Consider the following 21,843-nt stretch of genomic DNA (forward strand, 5'->3'; position numbering starts at 1 on the left):
GCTTTCAGTAGGAAACAAAACACACCAGATATCACAATTAAACTAGGCGATCAAACAGTAGAAAGATATATTAGAATTAGAGATCTAGGAGTAATTTTAGATAAAAAGTTGACTTTCATCGATCACTATAATACGATAATAGGCAAAGCTAATAACATGCTTGCATTTATAAAACGCTTCAGCTATAATTTTTGCGATCCTTACACGATTAAAACATTATATATTGCCTACGTAAGGTCTATACTTGAATATTGTAGCATTGTTTGGTCCCCATTCTCAATCACTCACAAGGAACGTATAGAATCAGTTCAAAAGCAATTCCTATTATTTGCACTCCGTAAGTTAGGTTGGGCAAGATTTCCTCTACCATCATACAAAGCTCGTTGCATGCTCATTGACATCCACACACTAGAAGAGCGTCGAGAACAATTAATGGTTTCATTCATACATAACATCGTTACACATCGGGTTGATTCATCTGTACTTCTGTCTAAACTTAATTTTTATATACCTTCCCGACAATTACGAAACCGAGCTATATTCTATATAAGTCATTATCGTACCAACTATGCTAAATTTGGCCCATTAAATCAAATGATGTCAACTTATAATAAGCATTGCGGAGCAATTGACTTTACAATGACGACAGCCCAGCTCAAACAATATTTTAATTCAATACGACCTAGGTCCTAGAACATAATGCACATTAATGTTTATTTTAGAAAATATCACACGTGTTAAAATGTAATCAATACAATGTAATGGTCTACTATAGTTTGACGACAAATAAATAAATAAATAAATAAATAAAAAAAAATCAAATTCCGCGAAGGAAATTGAAGTTAGACGAGTTTCGAATGAAATACTTTCGGTAAGTAGTGCATATTTCGATCATGATGAAATCTCTTGGGAGAAGAGTTATTGCTCATGATTGGAACCGTTTTGATAATAAAATCATGATCAATTGTCATGATTTCACGAGAAGGTAAAATGATTTCATGATTTGTTAACCAAAAAAAAAACGACAACGGTTTTCTTTTCGCAATACTAAGTAAAAAATTGACTTCTATTGTACTACTTGGAAATTGGGTACGAACCCATGGTTCATGCAGCATAGAGGTCGTAGTCGAAGAAAGGCGTTGTCACGAATACTGCATGGAAGGAAAAGTTTCGGGCATCTCACAAAAAAGACGTGAATAGTTTCGAACTGAGTATATTTTTGTGGAGAACAAGCGTCTAGATGGCCCAATACCAAATTTCATGACACTAGTGTTTGAATAACAGCTGATAGTGTCAGACGAGTTCCAAGTTATGGAAAAAGACGCAACAGTACATGCTAATGCAACGGTGAAATCAATTTATTTACGTTACGGATTGGTTCACCATCCCCCGCATTCTCCAGACCTGGCCCCCAGCGATTTTTATCTATTTCCAAACCTGAAAAAGGTTTCTCCAGGGAAAGAAATTTTCGTTGAATGCTGAGACCATGGCAGAAACGGAAGCCTATTTTGAAGGCAAATCTGTTTTTTTTACAAAGGACATCAACATTTTAGAGGAGCGATGGGTCGAGTGTATCGCTTTAGATGGAGATGGAGAATGAAAAAGTGACTTTTTCTTTGTCAGGTCCTGGGACGAGACGGAATATTAATATTAACCTCATGTGGCAAAGTGGAACTGCCGATTTTATCGTTAAATACATTTGCTTCCAATGAAACACGCGACCGTTCTCGTCCTACTTCTTGCTGGGTTTCAAGACCAGCTAGCAATCCACAACGATACGAGTCTGATTCCGTGATTCCAGTGACACATATCTGTCATAAGTATTGCTTACTACATCGCCAGATCGTCTCGTGATTCTCTGCGCTTCAATCTTTATCTGGTTTTAAAAGCTGGCATGCATTGTTTCACTATCAATATTTTTCATAGTAACATCGTATGCCATTCCTTGAAAGAAAAAAAAAAATGAAGGAGGAACAGGGAATTACTTCAATCGGAATGCCATCAATCAGTGTTTCGATTGTGACGAGATCATTCATCCAATTTTATCCAAGGAAACGCGTTTCTATGGCATTTTTTTCTGTGACTCGTAAAATTTTACCGTCGAACTGATAAGGAAAGGATTTAATGGTAGTTTGATTACGACGGGACTGATGGTGTTAGGTAGCATACCATAATCAGAGCTGTTACTATTCATATCTTCGTCTGAAGTAGAAGTAGAATGTGGTGCTTTCTGTGTCACCTTGGTCTACGATTATTTAAAGAGATTTCTTCAAGATACCAAATCGTTTGAATTTTTCGAAAAGGCTCCTTCAAATTGTGAACAGACTTTCCTGCAAGTTTGCGTTTTCATGTTGGCCTAGATATTTTCAGTAGTTGGGTTTGCGTCGGGAAATTGGAAAGGTCAGTCCAAGGTGGCGTTATCATTTTTCTTCACCCATGCGGAAAAGTCGTGACTTCACTACTTAGGATCACTGTGCTTTTGAAGGGCATTATGTAATCGTTTATTTATATTGCCTACAAATTTTCGAACCAATAAAATTCCTACACTGGGTAGCACTTCTAAATATTCACCTTTACTGGATGTTTGACAGTATACTGTCAGTTTTGTTCGAAATCTCTGCTTAGCGGAACGCATATGAGAAAACGTCTAGGCTGGATGGACAAGCAAAAGAATCACGATTGGTCAAAAGCGATTTCCTACGATAGAAGTTATAGCGTAAGTTTTGCGTTCCTAGTTGAGAAACAGTACCCTTTTTCTTTCAGTGCACTGAAAGAAATGGGTACTGTTTCTCAACCAGGCACGTTTCACCTGCGCTATAAGTTTATTCATCGCAGAAAATCTCTTTTGACCAATCGTGATCCTTGTGCTTCTCCGGCTGGCATGAATTTTCTTTCTGTATCGTCTAACCTAGACTTCTCGCAGGTGCAGAGTAGGAAATTCCCGAGCATTTGCGCTATCATTTGGGCGTGTCGACGAAGAATATTTCAGTTTAAATTGTCCTAGAGTAGACAATTTCCACCGTTAAACAACGACAATCGTAGAAACATCAAATCAATGGCCAAGTCTTCAAATAATCAGGAGAACTTGTCTCTTGAACTACTTTGTTCTGTTTGCTGGACGTCTCGCTCTGAAGATAACAGATGGTAATCCGAAGGTGATGCGTGACATAAAAGATTCGATGGTGAAACACTTCCAGTCAGTTTCTCGGTAGTACTCGGACGAAGACGTTCAATACTGGGCGCAATGATGGCGTTAACAATTTCTACGGTGATTGTTGGTCTTGTTTGTCCTGTTCTGTTCATTGGCGTCGCCGAATCCAGTCGGATACTTTGCATCGATCCCAGTCTCGGAAAATCACACGCACTTGTTTCACAAACCTTACTGCGAGGGTTAGCCGAACGCGGTCATGAGGTAAAGTGTTGTAAGTGGAACTAAATGTGAATTGCTTAAACTAAGTCAATTTTCCAGATTACGATGGTTAGTTCATTTAAAATGTCGAAACCGGTGGCAAATTTCAGAGAAATATTGATCCCTCTGAAAAACGATTTCACTAGCAAACAGATGAAAGGTTTTCTCGAAAAACCACCGAACATGTTGCTAGAATTTCCTAGTTTTATTACACGAATTCTTGTTGTGGTCAACGAAACTGTGAACAATCCGGAAGTTGTGGCACTGAAAAAGGAAAAATTCGATCTCGTCATCGTAGGATATTTTATAGCGGACTTTGTTCTCGGGTTCGGTCCGCACTTTGGCGCTCCGACGGTAGTCCTCTGGACCGGTGGATTATCCAAAATGATGGCCGATTTGGTAGGAAATCCAATGGAGATCGCTGCTAGCCAAAATCCGTTTCTTGGTCACCAAGATTCTACGAAGTTTTCGACACGATTCAAAAAATTTCTACTTGCCGGCGTGGAAAATGTGTTGATAACCTTTGCGATGCACAACCAAAGATTCTACTACGATTGGAATTTCCCTTCGGATCGCTATCCGAGCTACGAAGACGTGAGGAAAAATGTATCTCTGCTCTTACTGAATAGTCATTTTACGCATAGCGGACCAAGGCCGTATCTTCAAAATGCCGTCGAGGTAGGAGGATTACAGATTAAGCAAAAGCCGGATCCACTACCGAAGGACATCCAGGATTGGTTGGACGGTGCAGAGCATGGGGCTATTTATTTTTGCTTGGGATCCAATCTCAAATCGACTGATCTGCCTGCACACAAAATGGAGATTTTTGTCAAAAGTTTGGGCAAACTGAAGCAACGGATTCTGTGGAAGTGGGAAGCGGGAAGTTTGCCGAACCAACCGACTAATGTTATGACGAAAAGTTGGCTTCCACAGGATGATGTTTTAGCACATAAAAATGTAGTGCTCTTCATAACTCACGGAGGTCTAGGTGGTATAGCAGAAGCCCGGTTTCATGGAGTCCCAATATTGGGTATTCCGATTTTCGCTGAGCAATCCGGAAACGTAGCAACCGTGATCCGAGAAGGATGGGGACTGGAGGTGAAATACGAAACGCTTAGTGAGGCGACATTAAGTAAATTGGTAAACGAGGTCCTGACCAATTCGTCGTATCGTCAGAAAGCTAAAGAAATTTCCACCCTTTATCGGGATCGACCTAAGACTGCAATGGAAACGGCTTGCTATTGGGTCGAGTACGTGATTCGCCACAAGGGAGCTCCCCACATGCACTACCAGGGAGCGGATCTTAACTTTTTCCAGTTGTATATGTTGGATGTCATAGCCGTGATTTTATGTGTTTTTTATTTAGCAATTAAAATTTTTAAGATAGTTTACGCCGGAATCGTGAAACTAGTTGGTAAAAAGCAGACAAAACGAAAACTTCACTAGATTTTAATCGGTATGTTGATTACGAACAGTATTTGTAAAATGGTCTCGTGTTCAGCTAAAAAAGCATCAGTCTAGAACATTCCAACAAATAGTTATAGTTTTACGGTAATATTCAGTAATAAGCTGTACCTTTTTTATCAGTTCCCAACAACAAACTGGATGGAGTAATTCTCGTCTGCAATTTTTCAGAAATTTGTTACCAGTTTTTTTTTTCACAGAATGTGTTCGGTTGCGATCTGATGAAAATTTACCTATTAAGTTCATGTCGATCTTGAGTCGACCGAATAGGAAAAAGTTGCATGGAGTCCAATCAGGTGAATTCGGTGGTTGCTGAATGTTATTCATTTCGTTTTTAGCCAAATGTTAACGGATAACGGTGGCATTCTTTTTCGACAGAAAACGACTCACAGACTCACGGCCACTTCTGGAATATTCGTGCCACTGATAAACGACTGTTTTCTACAGAGTATCGTTGCCCAAACACTCTTCTAACATTTGCAATTTCGTCGCACTATTGAAACCGTTTTTAACACAATCACACACGCACAATCGCAGATGTACTCAATGCAGCGTAACTTTTACAAACGTCCAGGTATCGAGCTGGAAATTTGATAGAATATCAATGACAGATGTGTCAACTTAAAAAAATCCAATCGAATGACTGAGAGCATCACACGGTGGTGATTCCGGGAACTTTTTGATCAACGTAGTATACCTTCTGATCAAAATTCACCCGAACTGGTCTATTTAAACCGCGCGCGTGAAACCGATCGGATTGTTTTTTTAGGTTGGTACAAACTTTTTCGATATTCCTGTTAAGTTTGAGCGGGATATGTCAATTAGTGTGTGTTTGGCAGCTGTTTGTTTACGACACGAAAAATTGGTCTGGCTATTTTTACTATGGAAAAATATTGAACAACGAGTTTGCTTGAAACTTTGTATTTCAAATGAAATTTCGGCTACGGAATGATTGAAAATATTGCAGAAGTGTTTTGGGGAGTCTACTCTATTGAGAACGCAAGTATTTGAGTGGCATTAAAGCCAGAGATGTCCATCTCCTCTGTGTGACGAAGAGCAAGCAAAATTTCTCTCCACGCACTGACAACTTCAACGAGAGCTCTTCTCTTTCACATATATACACCATTGTTGTATAAAGTGTACCTCTTCCACTGATTCGCACCAAAGTACTAGAGCATTAAATTCTCTGAGGTGGATGCAGATACTTTCACAAAGGTGTACACGCCGGTGAGCACTCTGGTGTATGGTTTGCGTAGAAGAAGCGTGGGGCAAGCAAAATCAGCAAAATAAAACAATTTATCGTTAAATTTTCAGTTTTCATTGCAAATTTTTCATAGCAAGACCAGATCTGCTCTCTATTAATTAAAGTTCACAGAAGTGTTCGCTCACCATCACGCGCCAGTGATCACTTGGGTGTATTTAGGCGAGAGCACGTGAGAGTTATTCGTGCGAAGAGAATGCTATTCTCTCGCACCAGCTTCTTTCAACACAAGCACGCACTCAAAGACTGTCTGTCTGGACACTGAAAAGAAGTGCGCTTTCCTCTTTGTGTGAAGCGGGACAAATGTATCCGCTGTGTTCAATTGAAACCAACGCCCTGGTGTATCACTCTAGTGAAATGCCATCTCTGATTAAAGCATTCAGTGAGGGTCGCGAGATCGTAGAAAAAAAAACGTCAAATTCGGTCAAAAATCAAGATGATGCTCATCGTACAATTGTTTCCTGCCTAAATATATCGGACTCACATTTTTGCATTTTGTCGTTAAGGTGATCATTTTTTTTGTTCATTTCAAATTCATTCTAAAAAAAAGTTGTTCGCATCTAAAGTTAAAACAGAGTTTTCACGTCCTTTGACTTTAATTCATACGGTACCCAATTGCCTACCTCAGAGCCGTAATGAGTATTTCTGGCGCCCGAGGCGAACTCAAAAATAAAAGACGAAAATGGCGTTTTTTACGGTTTTATGCCTTTTTCAGTGATGGTATTATATTTTCAACAAACACTTTACCCTATATTTTCGGATCTGGATGGAATTCAGGAATTCGTCTAATTTGAATCAAAGTTTGTGAAAATCGGTTCAGCCATCTCCGAAAAAAGTTAGTGCACTTATTTTTGCACATTTCACCCCATAATTCCGGAACCGGAAGTCGGTTCAAAAGTCGGTTTTCACAGTGATTGCATAACCTTTCTACATGAGAAAGGCAAAAAAGAGTTGATTATAGCTGTCATGAAACTGTAGGAGTGGGTGCATGAAATTTTCGAAATCGAAGATTTTTTTTCGATGCCAAATATCTTAGAGTTTAAATAAATCCAAAATAAAAAAAAAATTTCTTATTCGAGATCTAAAATTTCAAAAAAAAAATTCACTTGACTGTAAAACTTAGAAAATTTTGAGATTCCCGAAATCGAAAAATATACATTGATGTCAAATGTAATAGAAATGCATGAAACATCGAGATCTAGTGTCATCACGAGAATAATTAAAACTAATTGACAATGGGGCTTGGAAAATTTTCGAGATTTCCAAAATCGAAATATTTTTCTATGGCAAATGTTTTAGAATTGCATGAGATCTGGTGTCATCTAAGAAAAAAAAATTGAAAAAGGTTTTTTTTCCTCGGCATCTTACTACTTAAGCAATGTGCCTTTAAACTTATAATATGGAATAAAAAAATTGTTTTGATGCCAAATGTCTCAGAATGACCAAGATCCGGTGTTCAAGGATGGCTTTTCTTGTATCGAAGAACGCAGCTCTTCACACGATTCAATCAGTGCCATCAAAGAAAGACGAATATCATCGCAGCAACAAAAAACCGACATGGTTCATTTAACATCGAATGGACACCAGTGCGAGAACGAATTTCTCTCGATGGCCTGTCTGAGCATCACGGGCTAGCACGCTACTGTGGCGCTCTCTCTGAAGCAACAAATGGTCGCTTATTCTCGTTTCGATCAGATGCTGTATGGGCAGTTGATAATTTCGATAGAACCGTTTTACTTCGTATAAGTTGTGTCTATGAAAATGTATGTGAATGCTCCACACGAGGATTCTGAAATATTGCAACCTAGTATGAGAATCATCGAGTCGAATCATCGATTCGATTTTCTGCGATAAATGTCAACTTGCGATTCTCTCTTGGTAAATTTCACGCAGCACCGATCATTACCAGACTGTGTATAAGGGAAGTGAAATACTCAGAGTATGAAGTGGAGCGAAGAAATGTAGAAAAATTCTCTCACGGTTCATGCATTGAGAGACACGAGTTCTTGTAGCATCTTCTACCGGATTGAAAATGTTGTATACAATATAGAAAACTATCGAACAGCTTCTGTCAAATTATCGGCAATCACCAACACTGCCGGTGTTATCTCGACATTTAAGGTGAAATGTAGCGTCATATAATACGCGCAAAATTTTATCCGCTTCAGTTAAACGAACCGTCGCACAAAGCATACCAAGAAAAACGGACACATCGAAACAAGAACTTTTTTCAATGATTGAGCGCAGTGGGTTTACCTCTCGTTACATTGGCTTGTAAAAAAGACTGGACGAAATGGATTTTTGAATCCTTCACACTTTGAACATATGCTAATTCAATCGTTATTGTTAGTGATCACTCTTACACTAGAGCTATAAATCATGAGTAATTATGAATGACTAACATGAGGCTATATGTATATGTATTGACTAACTTGCTAACCATGTATATGCCTGAGTTTTGTAGCAAGCATGGATTCACCTTCAAAAGAACGATTGAAGACGAGATAACATTCAAGTATTTTCGATATCTTTGCCAGTCGTTCATCAGGCCCTTCCCGCCGATGAGATAGAATTTACGTAGAAGTATTTACTTGACTCGCATGATAGAGCGCGGTCGAATTTACTTATCGAATACATTCAATGCCAATATATTCCATTCTAATTAACTTTTATTATCATCTTCGAATAAGTAGAAAGTATTATTTCTGTTGTGTCAATAGAATCGTAGCACTAGCCATGTAATCGAAGCTATGCTATGAGTCGGCTGCGAAGTCTGCTGAAACAGAAAGGCCAAATTTCTCAAAAGGAATGTAATTCGAAGCCTTCCATACCCAGACATTTTCCTGGTGAGGATTCAGTATTCTCCCAATACGGTACAATCTAAAATAATACCTGTTATACGATATTACACAGCCAAGCTTTATTGCTTCAGCAACATCAATGCATTGAACTCAACAGAATTGGACATTATTAGCGATATAAATGACAGTTACTTAGAAAATAAACGATTTCTTACAATGCCCATTTTATAGTATTCAACTCGTTTTCATTTTAACACAAAATCCAATGCTGTATAAATTCGCGTCATTATTTTATATGTAATTTTTGCTCACGATATAATGCCACCGAGTCCACCCGTGCATTTCTCACACCACCAACTATCTCAAATATATTGTTTTATCTATTGGAATCGATGCGATCTGACCACATTTAAAGAGTAGTCCTATGTCAAAACGTGCAATATCAGTGCAGTGAATAGTAGTACAGATATCTACACACTTGCACATTTGAATAAATTCGGATCTCCCATTAGCCAATTTTCGGTAATGGTAATCCGTTTCAGGGAGAAAGGGCTTTCAGAAAATCTTATTTTTGCCCTTTAATCTTGCGTCTGTTGTTCATGAAAAATAATTGTTAAGGGGCGGGTAGGGTCTAACATTTTTGAAAAAAAAACCTTTATTATTTTCTTTACATTTTCTTTTTTTTTTGTTTCGATTATAGAAGTTTTAACCTTAAGGTCATTCGCCTCTTCGGGCCAGAAGAACTTTCTGACTTTATGTGCGGGGTTGGGAATCGAACCCAGGTTGGCTGCGTGAAAGGCATCGAATTATCCATTACGCTACACCCGTCCCCAGACATTTTCTTATAGTAGAACATTTCAAGAATATTCTGTCCAATTTTCAAGCATATTGGAACGAAACTCTGGAAGTTACGGGCCTATCATATTCTGCGAAGAAACAAGAGCTCGGCGCACATGCCCAAGATTTTTACTTCGATTGACTTTACTTGACAAAAAATTCTTGAAATGTTTTATTTTACAAAATACAAAAGAAAAAATATGATTTTGTTAAATGTTAATCCGTTAGACTCTACCCCTCCCTTAACCATGAATGCGATTCACTTACTGGGAGGACCAAACTTTGCCCGCGTTGACCGCCATTGATGATGGGCCGGGCGGCATATAGCTAGAATAGGGTCGATATCCAATCCGGTTCGAGGCGAATAACTATGAGGTTAAACTTTCTTTAATTAAAATTTAAAAAATCCTCCATTCAAATGGAATCTGACCAGCGTTTTATTCATATTATTTTTCAATGCAAAACCTTTCATATTGTAGTTTTGATCTGTTTTTGAGTAGAAGATAGATAATCCCAACAAAAAATGAAGACGCTATCTGAACTCTGCGTTGTAACATGGCAACCTTGAATTCTTCCGCATACACTGCGAAGTATCTTCAGAGAATTTCTTTGAAATAACGATTATTACATCAAGATTGGCAAAAAGAAAATCGTCGAGTCATCTAAAGTACTACGTGAAGTCTACGCAAAGTCATTGTTTCTCAAAATGGTCATAACATACCCCTCTTATCGTTCGATACTATTGGTATTGGTTTAAGCGATCGCACACACACACTTCTGTAAATAATCGAAACTCTAGCGCCTGTTGACTGTTATTACGACCATTTGTTTTGTCATATCTCGCAAATACTGGACGATGGATTCCTCCGATAAACACCTTGCCATGATATCACCACAGCGGATCGCTCACAAATACACAGAATAATAAAATCGTTCCATCGCATAGCATCCTCGACTTGGCTCCACCGTAGCGGGAATTGCTAGTGTAGAATAAAAGTAACAAGTGGTTCCACTACCGAACCAGTTTTGCGTAGATTCTATACAAGGACGGTCGTCGTCGGCGAAGCAGGCATGAAGGCATCATTTATCATTTTGGCAGTGTTTTGCCCTCTGATGGTGCTTTTTGGCGCCGTGGAATCCAGTCGAATACTTTGCATCGATCCCAGTCCAGGCAAATCACACGTAATTGTGGCCCAGGTGCTGCTCAAAGGGCTGGCCGAGCGTGGCCATGAGGTAAGTGTGTTCACGTCAGTCGGTTGTCAAGTGCTTGATTAACTTGCTCACTGCATTTTAGATTACAATGGTGAGCCCTTTCAAGCTGTCGAAACCCGTGAAAAACTTCCGGGAGATTGTGGTGCCGGTTGATGATTTTTTGATTCGGCAGATGAAATCGTATCTCAACGAACCACCGAAAAATATGCTTAGAACCTTCCCGGAGATGGTACGGAAGATGGTGGCGATAGCGAATGACACCATAAACTATCCGGAATTTTTAGCACTGAAAAATGAGAAATTCGATCTGGTGCTTGTGGGTCTGTTTGTGGCGGATTTTGTTCTTGGCTATGGACCCCACTTCCAGGCTCCGACGGTCGTGCTTTGGACCGGTGGAATATCCAAACTGACGGCTGATTTGGTGGGAAATCCAAGGGAGATCGCGGCGAGCCAAAATGTCATTGTAGGACAACAGGATTTCACGAAATTTTCGTCAAGATTAAAAAATTTCCTGTTTGCTTGCGCGGAGAATGTGCTGGGGTTGTACATATTTTACAGTCAAAAACCGTATTACGATTGGAATTTTCCATCCGATCGCTACCCGAGCTACGGTGATGTAAGGAAAAATGTGTCCCTGCTCTTGCTAAACAGTCATTTTACACACGGAGGTCCTCGGCCTTACCTGCAGAATGCCGTTGAAGTTGGAGGGCTACAAATCAAAACAAAACCGGCTCCCCTGCCGAAGGACATCCAAGATTGGTTGGATGGTGCGGAACATGGAGCGATTTATTTTTGCTTAGGATCCAACCTAAAGTCGGCCGACTTGCCGGCACACAAAATGGAAGCTTTCGTGAAAAGTTTAGGAAAACTAAAGCAACGGGTTCTGTGGAAATGGGAAGCGGATAGCTTCCCGAATCAACCGGCCAATGTGATGGTAAAGAAATGGCTCCCGCAGGATGATGTTTTGGGACATACGAATGTAGTTTTGTTCATTGCCCATGGAGGCTTGGGAGGAATAGCTGAGGCTCGCTATCACGGAGTACCGATTCTGGGTATTCCGATTTTTGCCGAGCAATCCGGAAACGTGGCAGCCGTAGTCCGAGAAGCATGGGGTTTGGAGGTGAACTACGAGACCCTCGAAGAAGCGACATTTAGTGCCCTGCTGAATGAGGTTCTGACGAATTCGTCGTATCGTCAGAATGCAAAACAAATATCCGCTCTTTATCGGGATCGTCCCCGGACTGCAATGGAAACGGCCTGCTACTGGATCGAGTACGTGATTCGTCACAAGGGAGCCGCTCACATGCACTACCAGGGAGCGGATTTAAACTTTTTCCAACTGTACCTGTTGGATGTGCTAGCAGTGGTTTTGGTTGCGGTCTATCTAGTGATTAAGATAATTAAAATCACTTTCAGCAGTATTGTGAATCTTTGCTGTGGAAAAATTAAAAAACAGAAGCTTCAGTAACCTCCAATCATTAGGATTAATTGATCAAATTCTAACTACGAACACTTGTGCCTATGAGTTAGTAGATGAAATATTCGACTTAAATCTGACTTTTGAAAGTGGGTTATTTCGCCGTATGCTAATTTTTCCGAAAGCTATTTGTTTTTTTTTTTGTTTACAATAAAGCTGTCAAAAACATTTTCCACTACAATCATTTTCTCAAATGTACTACCAGATATCGCTTTAAAAGAAAATAAATTCCATTTAATTCCACTATAAAGTGTGTTTTGTTTCTGTGTGTCACATCTTTCGATAGAGGTAACTGTCACTCTGATCATTCAACTGTCAAAGCCACTTCTGATGTTTTGTTCAGTAATCTTTGACAATTCATCAGGACAATGCTAAAAAAACAGAAAATTGTGCGATGTTTCTGACGTTCGTGGACTGAACGTACCATTCGCCGAGTGATGGATAAGTTTCGGTTGGATTACACTTTTCTGGATCTTAAGCTATCGTCTCATGCCTAAACTAACGCATGGGATGAAAAGTCCCGGGCCTAACCAAGAGAACACGATTTTTTTTGGTTCAAAATTTAAACTTTATTCATCAACGTAATCTCCATCAAGAGCAACGCCGCTCTAACATTTCAATACCACTTTTGAATTCACGGCAGAATCCACGACATCATTGTTCCTAAAAAACGAGGATGGCCCAATCATATGAGTTTTTTACTCTCATTTGTTCCGTATTTTTAATTGTCTATAGTCCCAGTAGAAAGATTGCGCAAGCATTGCGAAAACTAATTATTTAACCCGGGGGGCCGATTGTCATACACCATTTGAATCAGTTCGTCGAAATCAGCAAATGTCTGCGTGTTTGTATGTGTGCATGTATGTGTGTAACATTATTGTGCACTCAATTTTCTATGATATGGCTAAACCGATTGTGGTACTATAATATATAGTTCCTTAATTGATAAGTGAAAAAAAAATCAGTATGTGAATCGTGTCTTGAGTCATTGTCAAACTTTGTTGTTCAGTTTGGTCTATAATTTAATCATGAATCGACACACAACGTCTAAAATTTGTTGAATGGGCGCTGGCAAAGTTGAAGGAAGATCCACTTTTTGCCTTTCTTATATAGAAATGTTATCGGAGCACCGAATGTTATGTACCATTCGACTCAGCTCGACGAACTGAGTAAGTGTCTGTGTGTCCGTGCGTGTGTGTACTTTTCTCAGAGATGGCTGAACCGATTTTAACAAACTTAGATTCAATTAAAAGGTCTCATGGTCCCATAGCCTACTATTGAATTTCATCTCGACCGGACTTTCGGTTCCGGAGATACAGGGTACTGATATGAACAAAAAAAATTGAAAAATATGCAAACTAAGATTAAAATTGAATTTCATTTGGATCCGACTTCGGGTTCCGGAGTTACAAGGTAATATGTGAAAATTAGAGTAAAAGTGTACACTCAATTTTCTCTGTAACGGGTTAACCGATTTTCACAAACTAAGATTCAAATAAAAGGTCCTAAAGTTTCTTGATTTTTTAGAACATTAAATCTGGATGCGATTTCCGGTTCCGGAAATAACCCCTTAACGCTCAAGGGAAATATGTTTCCCTTCTATACAAATCGTTATAGATTCTTCAATTACTATTAAATAGATGTTTTTACTGAATGTTAAAGAAAACTGATTTCCAAGGCGACAAATGTGTTTCAGAACGAATAAATAAAAAGAACTATCAATCTTTCAGTTCGCTTTCACATCCCATCCAAGTCAGTCGATAAAACAAAACCGTTTACGTTCGGGACAGAAGAAACCAAGTACAGTATTGTGTAGTGAATAATAGGACGACATCAAAATGAGTGAAACATACGAACAAAAGCTACCGCCGACACGAAAGAATACAATTGTTGTTGACTTCAGGTAGTGCAAAATTCGACCTTCGATACGAGAATACATGGAAGATAGTTCCAGTATACATGCAAGATAGTGCTATAGAAGTGCGTGTGCATGATCTTCCCTCAAGCGTCACCGATTTATATATTCGCAAAACTATGTCCCAATGCGGAGAGATTCTCTCTATCGAAAAAGAAAAGTGGAAGAATTTTTCCCCGGTATTCTAAATGGCGTACGTTTATCACGCATGCGCACTTGCAGAGGCCTATACATTCTTATATGATTTTCGATCAAGATACAAGAATTCCGTGCAAATCACTTGTTACCTATGACAATCAGATGGCCACATGTTAATATTTCCAAAAAGCTGTTCACTACGGTAAGCCATGTGATAAACTGGACAAGGAGACAACCTTCACACCAACCCCAAGCAACACCAGTACATCTGTGACAGCCACCAACAACAATGAAGCATCCCCTTTAACGAAACCATCAGTATCCCCTATAGAACAAAGTACACCAGTTGCAGTTAACAACTTACCCTCCAACCAACCAGCAACTGCAACCAATGTACAACAAGGCGCATCTACAGCAACTCTCAACGAGTCCAAAAGCAAAAAAAAAATTTAAGTAACAAAAATGTAAGCCAATCGGCCTCGTAAAGCTTTCACGCAAAAAGGCCAGAATAAAAAAAAATATTATAAAAAAAAACTATCAATCTTTATTGCACTAAAAAAGATTGTGCAAAATGACGTATAGAAAATAGAACACATAATAAATGTGTTATGTGCCACGTTCACAAGTACATCAGATCGTTTCGTAGAATGCCATAACTAACTATTTATTTTACTATTTTGATAATCAAAGCAATTAAAGCAATAAATTAAATTACGATATAATAAACCCAGCTCTTCTTTTATTTATTTCTAAGAATCATAGGGAAAAATATTTTCCATGAAATTATAGGAAACTTATGTACCGTGCTATGTTTTTCTGGTGATATTCTCTTAATTTACACCACCAATAGCTAAAATATTGTCTTGTACTGACATGTTTCGTCCAACACATCTTATGGTCGTGAAAGGGTTAAGAACCACCATTACTTTATTATAGAGAGCTATTCTGGTTGGTTTCGTAATATTTATTTGTGTGTCAGAATGTTTGATTTAACTTATCCGTACTTAACTGTAGGTGCATCGTTTCAAATTCTGGTAGTGAAGAAGGGGAATGCTTGAAGAGTTCACACAGTCGATCAACTAACAGATATTCGGAAGTGTGAAGGAAGCGCTTTATTTTTATTCGTATTCACGACATCCCGTTATGTCTCTGACATTAGCCACCATCTTTTTTTTATTTCTGATAATTTTGTGCTGATATAGCAGTGGACATTATAAAATATGATTTCTAAAAAACGTCCTCGAAAATGCTTTTTCTCCGACTTATCAAAAAATTACAAAATGTTGATCGAATGATGCTTTGTATTTTGCAAAACATCTGATTTTTTTAACTACAATCATTAAATTTTTTGAATGACAGCTGTAACAAAATTCGCACCCCCCCCCCCCCCCCTTCTTTTCTAACGATAATCGACAAAGATTATCCCACGTGCATCACAAAGTACAGAAGCCACCTTCCCAGAGCTGACTGTTGTACCTTTGGACGCTTCGGACGTGGTTCTCCGGCTTATGTTCACTGATGAGCATTTTGGCTTCGGAGTAAAGTAATGGATCCATGCTTCATCCATTGTCACATATCAATGTAAAAAATCTGATTAATTACTTATAAACATGAAAAATGTCTAACATGAAAACGAATGAAAAATATCACTCTTGCTTCTTCACTGAATGAGATAAGCATAGATAAAGAACCATAATTTCCAGAATTTCGTTCCAATAGGCTTGAAAATTTCACAAAATATTCTTGAAATGTTTTACTATAAGAAAAAAATAAGAATTCAGATCCAGATAAGGAATCTAGTTTGATGGGGCAAGATTATTCCGCTCTTCCTGCGTAGGACATTCAAGGGAAACAACTTCAAAATTGTGGAGCATCTAAGTGCCTTAATTAATCGGCTCTTTTCAGAGCCCTGCACCATTTTTTGCAAATAAATACTACAATATTTTCTTACTTTGGTATTAGCAAATCGACATTCTGCTGATAGGATTTATTTTGCAGTGTAAGTTTCGCTTCGAACAAGGGCAATTACATCAGCGTTCAGCTTCTGGTCGTTTGCATTGGAGTAAAATACTCCGAAGTGCGAAAAACGATGGAAATTTCTGATGATTTGGCTCTGGTAGCTCAGATTCTTTCCTTTGTTCGTTGAGATAGCTCCAGATTTTTATTGGATCCGATTTTAGTTTACGTTGTACGTTCCGTAAGTAATTACCATGGCAACTCTTCACGGTCCTCTTGTACGGTTTGGTAATCTGCATTTAATTTTCGTTACAAAATAGTTTTTCTATAATTGTATTATTTTTCGTAGTTTTTGTGTCAGAAACTTAATCTCCACCGCTTGATTATCTACACATATATGAGTGTTTTTGACGAGGAAAGATAATCTGTTTTTGTAAGTCCTTTGTAACTAGAAATTTATGTTTATGTTGTAACATCTAACTTTTAAATACAGTTCTCCTGAAGAAGACGCGTATCAGAAGCGTTGAAACGTTGGGTGTTAAAACAAAAAATATTCGTTTTAATCCACTAAGGAGTGTATCGAAAAGTAGTTAGCAACATTGATTATTGAATAAAAAGCGAAAAAAAAAACATATTTTGACATCAGTTTTCGATATATTGTAGAAAAATTACATTTTTATGCATTTCACTGATTATATTGAAGAAAATCCTAGTTTCTGTGAGACGCTCGCACGTTGGACTTGACATTCTTCATTAAATTCTGCACAGTTACTTTTGTGACTTTCCTGGTGGCAGCCGTCCAGTTTTTTTAACTCCTGCATGTTTTGGGACACTGTACCTTCCTTCCGAAAGTGCCGCTTGACAATTGCCCAATACCTTTCAATTGGCCGAAGATCCGGGCAGTTCGGTGGGTTGATGTCCTTTTCCACGAATTGTACATTATTTTTTGACAACCACTGTAGAACGGAGTTTGCGTAGTGGGCTGAAGCCAAACCCGGCCAGAACAGAGGAGGAGCCTTATGCTTTCTGTACAGTGGCTGCATTCTCTTCTTCAAACATTCTTCCTCGTACACCTTGGCGTTAATTGTGCCCTTCGTGAAGAAAATCGACGACCGCAAACCACAGGTACAAATTGCTTGCCAGACCAACACCTTCTGCCCAAACTTTTCCATCGCCACTGTGGTGTCAGCGTCGTCCAGGTCCTGGTACACCGATTTCGTATAATATTGCGGTCCGGGCAGCGCTCGAGAGTCTTCATTGACGTAGGTTTCGTCGTCGATCAGGATGCATCCGTCTTTATTCTGTAGAATCCGGCCATACAGTTTTCGCGCTCTTGTTTTGACCTGAACTTGCTGTACCAGGAACTTTTTCGGCACCTTCTGTTTCTTGTACGTTTTCAGGGAGTTCCGAACTTTGATCCGTTGAATCATCCCGATGCTGGTGTTGAACTGCTTGGCAAAATCCCGCGTCGACGCCGATGGGTTTTTCCTGATGTACTCAACCACTTTTAAGTCCCGGCTGGGTGTCCGAAACGTCGCAGTACGTTATATTTTTTAATTTAAACACGATATGCAGCGCCGGATGATGTGTAACAGCATTTATTTGTATGCGTTTTTTGGTGACTTCAGGATACGCAAGTGGTGTCATTACATCTGCATTGAATTAGAGGAAATTATTCTTATTGATGTCAGACCGGTTATGACTCTGACATTACCAACCCGTCTTTTTTCCGTGATTTGTTTTCAAAGTGCAATAAATGTTTTTCTTCTGGAGTATTCAACATTATTTCAATAACGTGGTTTCGAGATGAATCAGTATTTGTGTATCCAAATAATGAAAATCTTTTCTTTTTTTGAGGCCAGGATAATTTTAGTATTTCAATTCAAGGAAAGCTTATCGAAATGGTGTTCTGAACACGGAGCAGCCTGAAAATCATTTTTCAAATAACAATTTATAATTCGACAAGATTAAAAGCGTCCAACAACATATTGAAACATCATCTACTTGGAGCACCGCTTTGAATGTCCTGCGTTGAATAAAATACCTTGGTCATTGTGTAATCTAATCAGTTTCGCACAGATTGCAAACCGAGACAGTCATCGGCGTTGGGATGCAGCTATCAGTATTCATCAAGGTGACGAGCACTTTCTGTTCTCTAGTGCTGTTTGCTGCGGTTCAGTCGGTGGAGTCCAGTCGCATACTATGCATCGATCCGATTCCCGGAAAGTCACATGTACTCATTGCTCAAAATCTGATGAAAGGATTGGCTGATCGTGGACATGAGGTGAGAAATCATTATCGCAAAAATCTCGCTTGAATGGCTTATCATTTACTCGAATTGCAGATTACAATGGTTAGTCCATTCAAGCTGTCGCGACCCGTGGCAAACATCCGGGAGATCGTTGTTCCGTCTGATGATTACGTCCACAGGCAGATGAAAAAGTTCCTCGAAAACCGGCCCAACATGTTGATCGAGTTTCCGAAGCTGATCAAGAAAATGCTGTCCGTCGCTAATGATACCATTAATTATGCCGAATTTCTCCCACTCAAACAGGAAAAGTTTGATTTGGTGATTGTGGGATATTTCATAGCGGATTTTGTTCTCGGTTTCGGTCCCCATTTCGACGCTCCGACGATTGTGCTTTGGGCAGGTGGCATTTCTAAGCTCACGGCTGATTTGGTCGGAAATCCTAGAGAGATTGCTGCCAGCCAAAACATGGTTCTGGGAAAGCAAGATGTTACGCAGTTTACGGCACGATTGAAAAACTTTCTTTTCGCTTGTGTGGAGAGTCTTATGGTAACATATGCGTTATATAATCAAAAGCCGTACTACGATTGGAACTTTCCATCGGATCGCTATCCAAGCTACGAAGACGTACGGCGAAATGTCTCTTTGCTTTTGCTAAACAGTCACTTCACGCATGGTGGCCCCCGACCTTATCTTCAGAACGCAGTCGAGGTAGGAGGATTACAGATTAAACCCCAGCCGGATCCACTACCGAAGGACATCCAGGATTGGTTGGATGGTGCTGAACATGGAGCGATCTATTTTTGCCTGGGGTCTAATCTAAAATCCACCGATCTCCCATCACACAAAATGGAAGCTTTCGTGAAAAGCTTAGGTAGTCTGAAGCAACGGATTGTGTGGAAGTGGGAAACGGATAGTTTCCCGAATCAGCCGGGCAACGTGTTGACAAAGAAATGGCTTCCGCAGGATGATATTTTGGCTCATAAAAATGTTGTACTCTTTGTTGCCCATGGAGGCTTAGGTGGATTAGCCGAAGCTCGCTATCATGGAGTGCCGATATTGGGTATTCCGATTTTCGCCGAACAATCCGGAAACGTAGCTACCGTAGTCCGGGAAGGATGGGGTTTGGAAGTGAATTACGAAACTCTCAACGAAGTGACATTCAGTGCCCTACTGAATGAGGTTCTGACGAATTTGTCGTATCGTCAGAGGGCCCAGAAATTATCTGCTCTTTATCGGGATCGTCCTCAGACTGCCATGGAAACGGCCTGCTATTGGATCGAGTACGTGATTCGCCACAAGGGAGCACCTCACATGCATTACCAGGGAGCGGATCTTAACTTTTTCCAATTATACATGCTAGATGTGGCGGTGGTATTGTTACTCGCCGGCTTTCTAGTATTTCACGTAATCAAAATTTCGATAAAAACAATCATCAAACTGTCGGGTAGAAAATCAACGAAACAAAAGTTATACTAGCCTTCAGCAACTGATGAGATAATTCATCCGATAATCATTAACGAAAATGTTCCACAATAAAATGAGACAAAAAACTGGATTTAAAAAAAAAAAGTTTTTCACTCACCTCCTGCAATGCTTTTTTGTCGATAGTCTTTGTACTCTGCAGCGTCCGGATCACGTTTTTCGCACCGTCCACCACCGCGGCCTCGATCCGAAGCCGGTGCCGCAGCTCGTCGATCCGATCTTCCAGTGAGTTTTCGAGTTCGCGTTGCTTGTTTTCGCCATTCTCCTCGGACACTTTGTTGTTGAGCTTGTTCTGGCGCACCTTCAGTATCCGCAACCGAAGGAACTCGATTTTGGCCTTGGAATCGGCCAGCATCTGATGGGCTTCGGCCAGTAACTTTTTGTCCCGCCCGTGGTGACCACTGGAAATGGATTGGATCATATTTTCGGCTCCATTCTTCACCTTGGTCTCTATGCTCAGCTGCTTTTCCAGCGAGATGAGCAACTTGTCGTTTGGTGTCAGTTCCGGGCCGCTCGGAGTCACCGGCGAGGGGATCATGTCTGCAAAAGGGAAATGAAAAGAGTGAATGACGTAGCTATACGTTGGATTGGATGTAAACTTAGAATCCTGTACTTAGATTGGTGACAGTTCAAACGATTTTCGATTAAACACTTCATATATTGGATGAGTAATGGATTTAAGACTCGGATAAATGTATTACACTCGCATTTTGTCACAATAATACGTTGACATTTTCGAAAAATCAGAGCCGTTCGCCACGACTCGTGCACCTGTTTCAGGTAATCTTTTGATGCAGTAGTCATTTGCCTATCTGTGCGTACAGTACACAATGTGTGTCCCAAATTATCTTCAGCTAATGAAATTCATCGAGAGTAATCATCTAGGCATTTGGTTACAAATAACCGGTTTGTATTTAGCGCATATGATTGTTTTTATTTGTTTATTTTACGTTTCGTCTTCGAATCACCAGTGCATATCAGTTCATGTTGAACTGTCACATCACTCAGAAGTTCAACACAAATCGCTAAGCAGCCGTGAAGTAAACTCTACTTGAGCCACTTCATTTGTACCGAAGTCTTCACTGATATAGTCCCGAATGTGAATAAAACAATACAACAATTTTATAGTTGTTTCTAATTTGGAGATTTACATACTCAGTGGAGGAATACTTCGCATAGGTCTTTGGGGATATTTTAATGGTTCCAAAAAGAACCATTAAAATACTAGTTATTGCGAAATTTATTCTACGTTTACAACTGTTGAGTACTTTTTGCCATCATTCATCTACATCAGAACCTGAATTTCTGGATATTCAGGAACTGAAACTAAACTGAAGAACTAAATTTGGAACACCAGTTGCAAAATTCAGGTTAGGAATTCAGCTTCATGAATTTAGTTCTAGAATTCTGGAACTGAACTCATTTTCAGAGTCCCGGTTCCGAATTTTGTTCTAGAACTGAATGCTGAACTTGAATTCTAAACTTGAATTCTAAACTTGAATTGAGGAACTGAATTCAGTTTCAAAATCTATTAGGTGTACAACTTTGCTTCCGCCGTTTTTTTTTCAAAATTTAAAGCTTTATTGCGAAAAAGTGCTTACAGATGTATTATTCAAAGTATTGTCCGTCGCTAGCGACAA

The 21,843-nt window shown here is 39.5% G+C and overlaps 4 protein-coding genes across 16 annotated transcripts in view; 3 read left to right on the forward strand and 1 right to left on the reverse strand.

Annotated features, from left to right (window-relative positions):
- LOC131435671 (serine/threonine-protein kinase N) overlaps positions 1-21,843 on the reverse strand; it is a 258,158-nt gene that overhangs the window by 103,875 nt on the left and 132,440 nt on the right. For all 13 annotated transcript variants that reach the window (XM_058603806.1, XM_058603805.1, XM_058603804.1 and 10 more), the window contains one exon: positions 20,304-20,743. In XM_058603806.1, coding sequence (XP_058459789.1) covers positions 20,304-20,743 — 440 coding nt within the window. The remainder of the gene's footprint in view (positions 1-20,303; positions 20,744-21,843) is intronic.
- Positions 2,493-9,707, forward strand: LOC131435677 (UDP-glycosyltransferase UGT5-like). Its single transcript, XM_058603820.1, has 2 exons — positions 2,493-3,412; positions 3,470-9,707. Exons 1-2 carry the CDS (start codon positions 3,245-3,247, stop codon positions 4,853-4,855), a joined length of 1,554 nt encoding a protein of 517 aa, XP_058459803.1. The 5' UTR covers positions 2,493-3,244; the 3' UTR covers positions 4,856-9,707.
- On the forward strand, positions 10,745-12,711 carry LOC131435680 (UDP-glucosyltransferase 2-like). Its single transcript, XM_058603822.1, has 2 exons — positions 10,745-11,005; positions 11,067-12,711. The coding sequence occupies exons 1-2, from the start codon at positions 10,844-10,846 to the stop codon at positions 12,450-12,452; spliced, it is 1,548 nt and encodes a 515-aa protein (XP_058459805.1). The 5' UTR covers positions 10,745-10,843; the 3' UTR covers positions 12,453-12,711.
- Positions 18,581-20,270, forward strand: LOC131435676 (UDP-glucosyltransferase 2-like). Its single transcript, XM_058603819.1, has 2 exons — positions 18,581-18,754; positions 18,815-20,270. The coding sequence occupies exons 1-2, from the start codon at positions 18,581-18,583 to the stop codon at positions 20,195-20,197; spliced, it is 1,557 nt and encodes a 518-aa protein (XP_058459802.1). The 3' UTR covers positions 20,198-20,270.

The sequence above is a fragment of the Malaya genurostris genome, chromosome 3, assembly GCF_030247185.1.
Source record: "Malaya genurostris strain Urasoe2022 chromosome 3, Malgen_1.1, whole genome shotgun sequence".
Taxonomy (NCBI): Eukaryota; Metazoa; Arthropoda; class Insecta; order Diptera; family Culicidae; genus Malaya; species Malaya genurostris.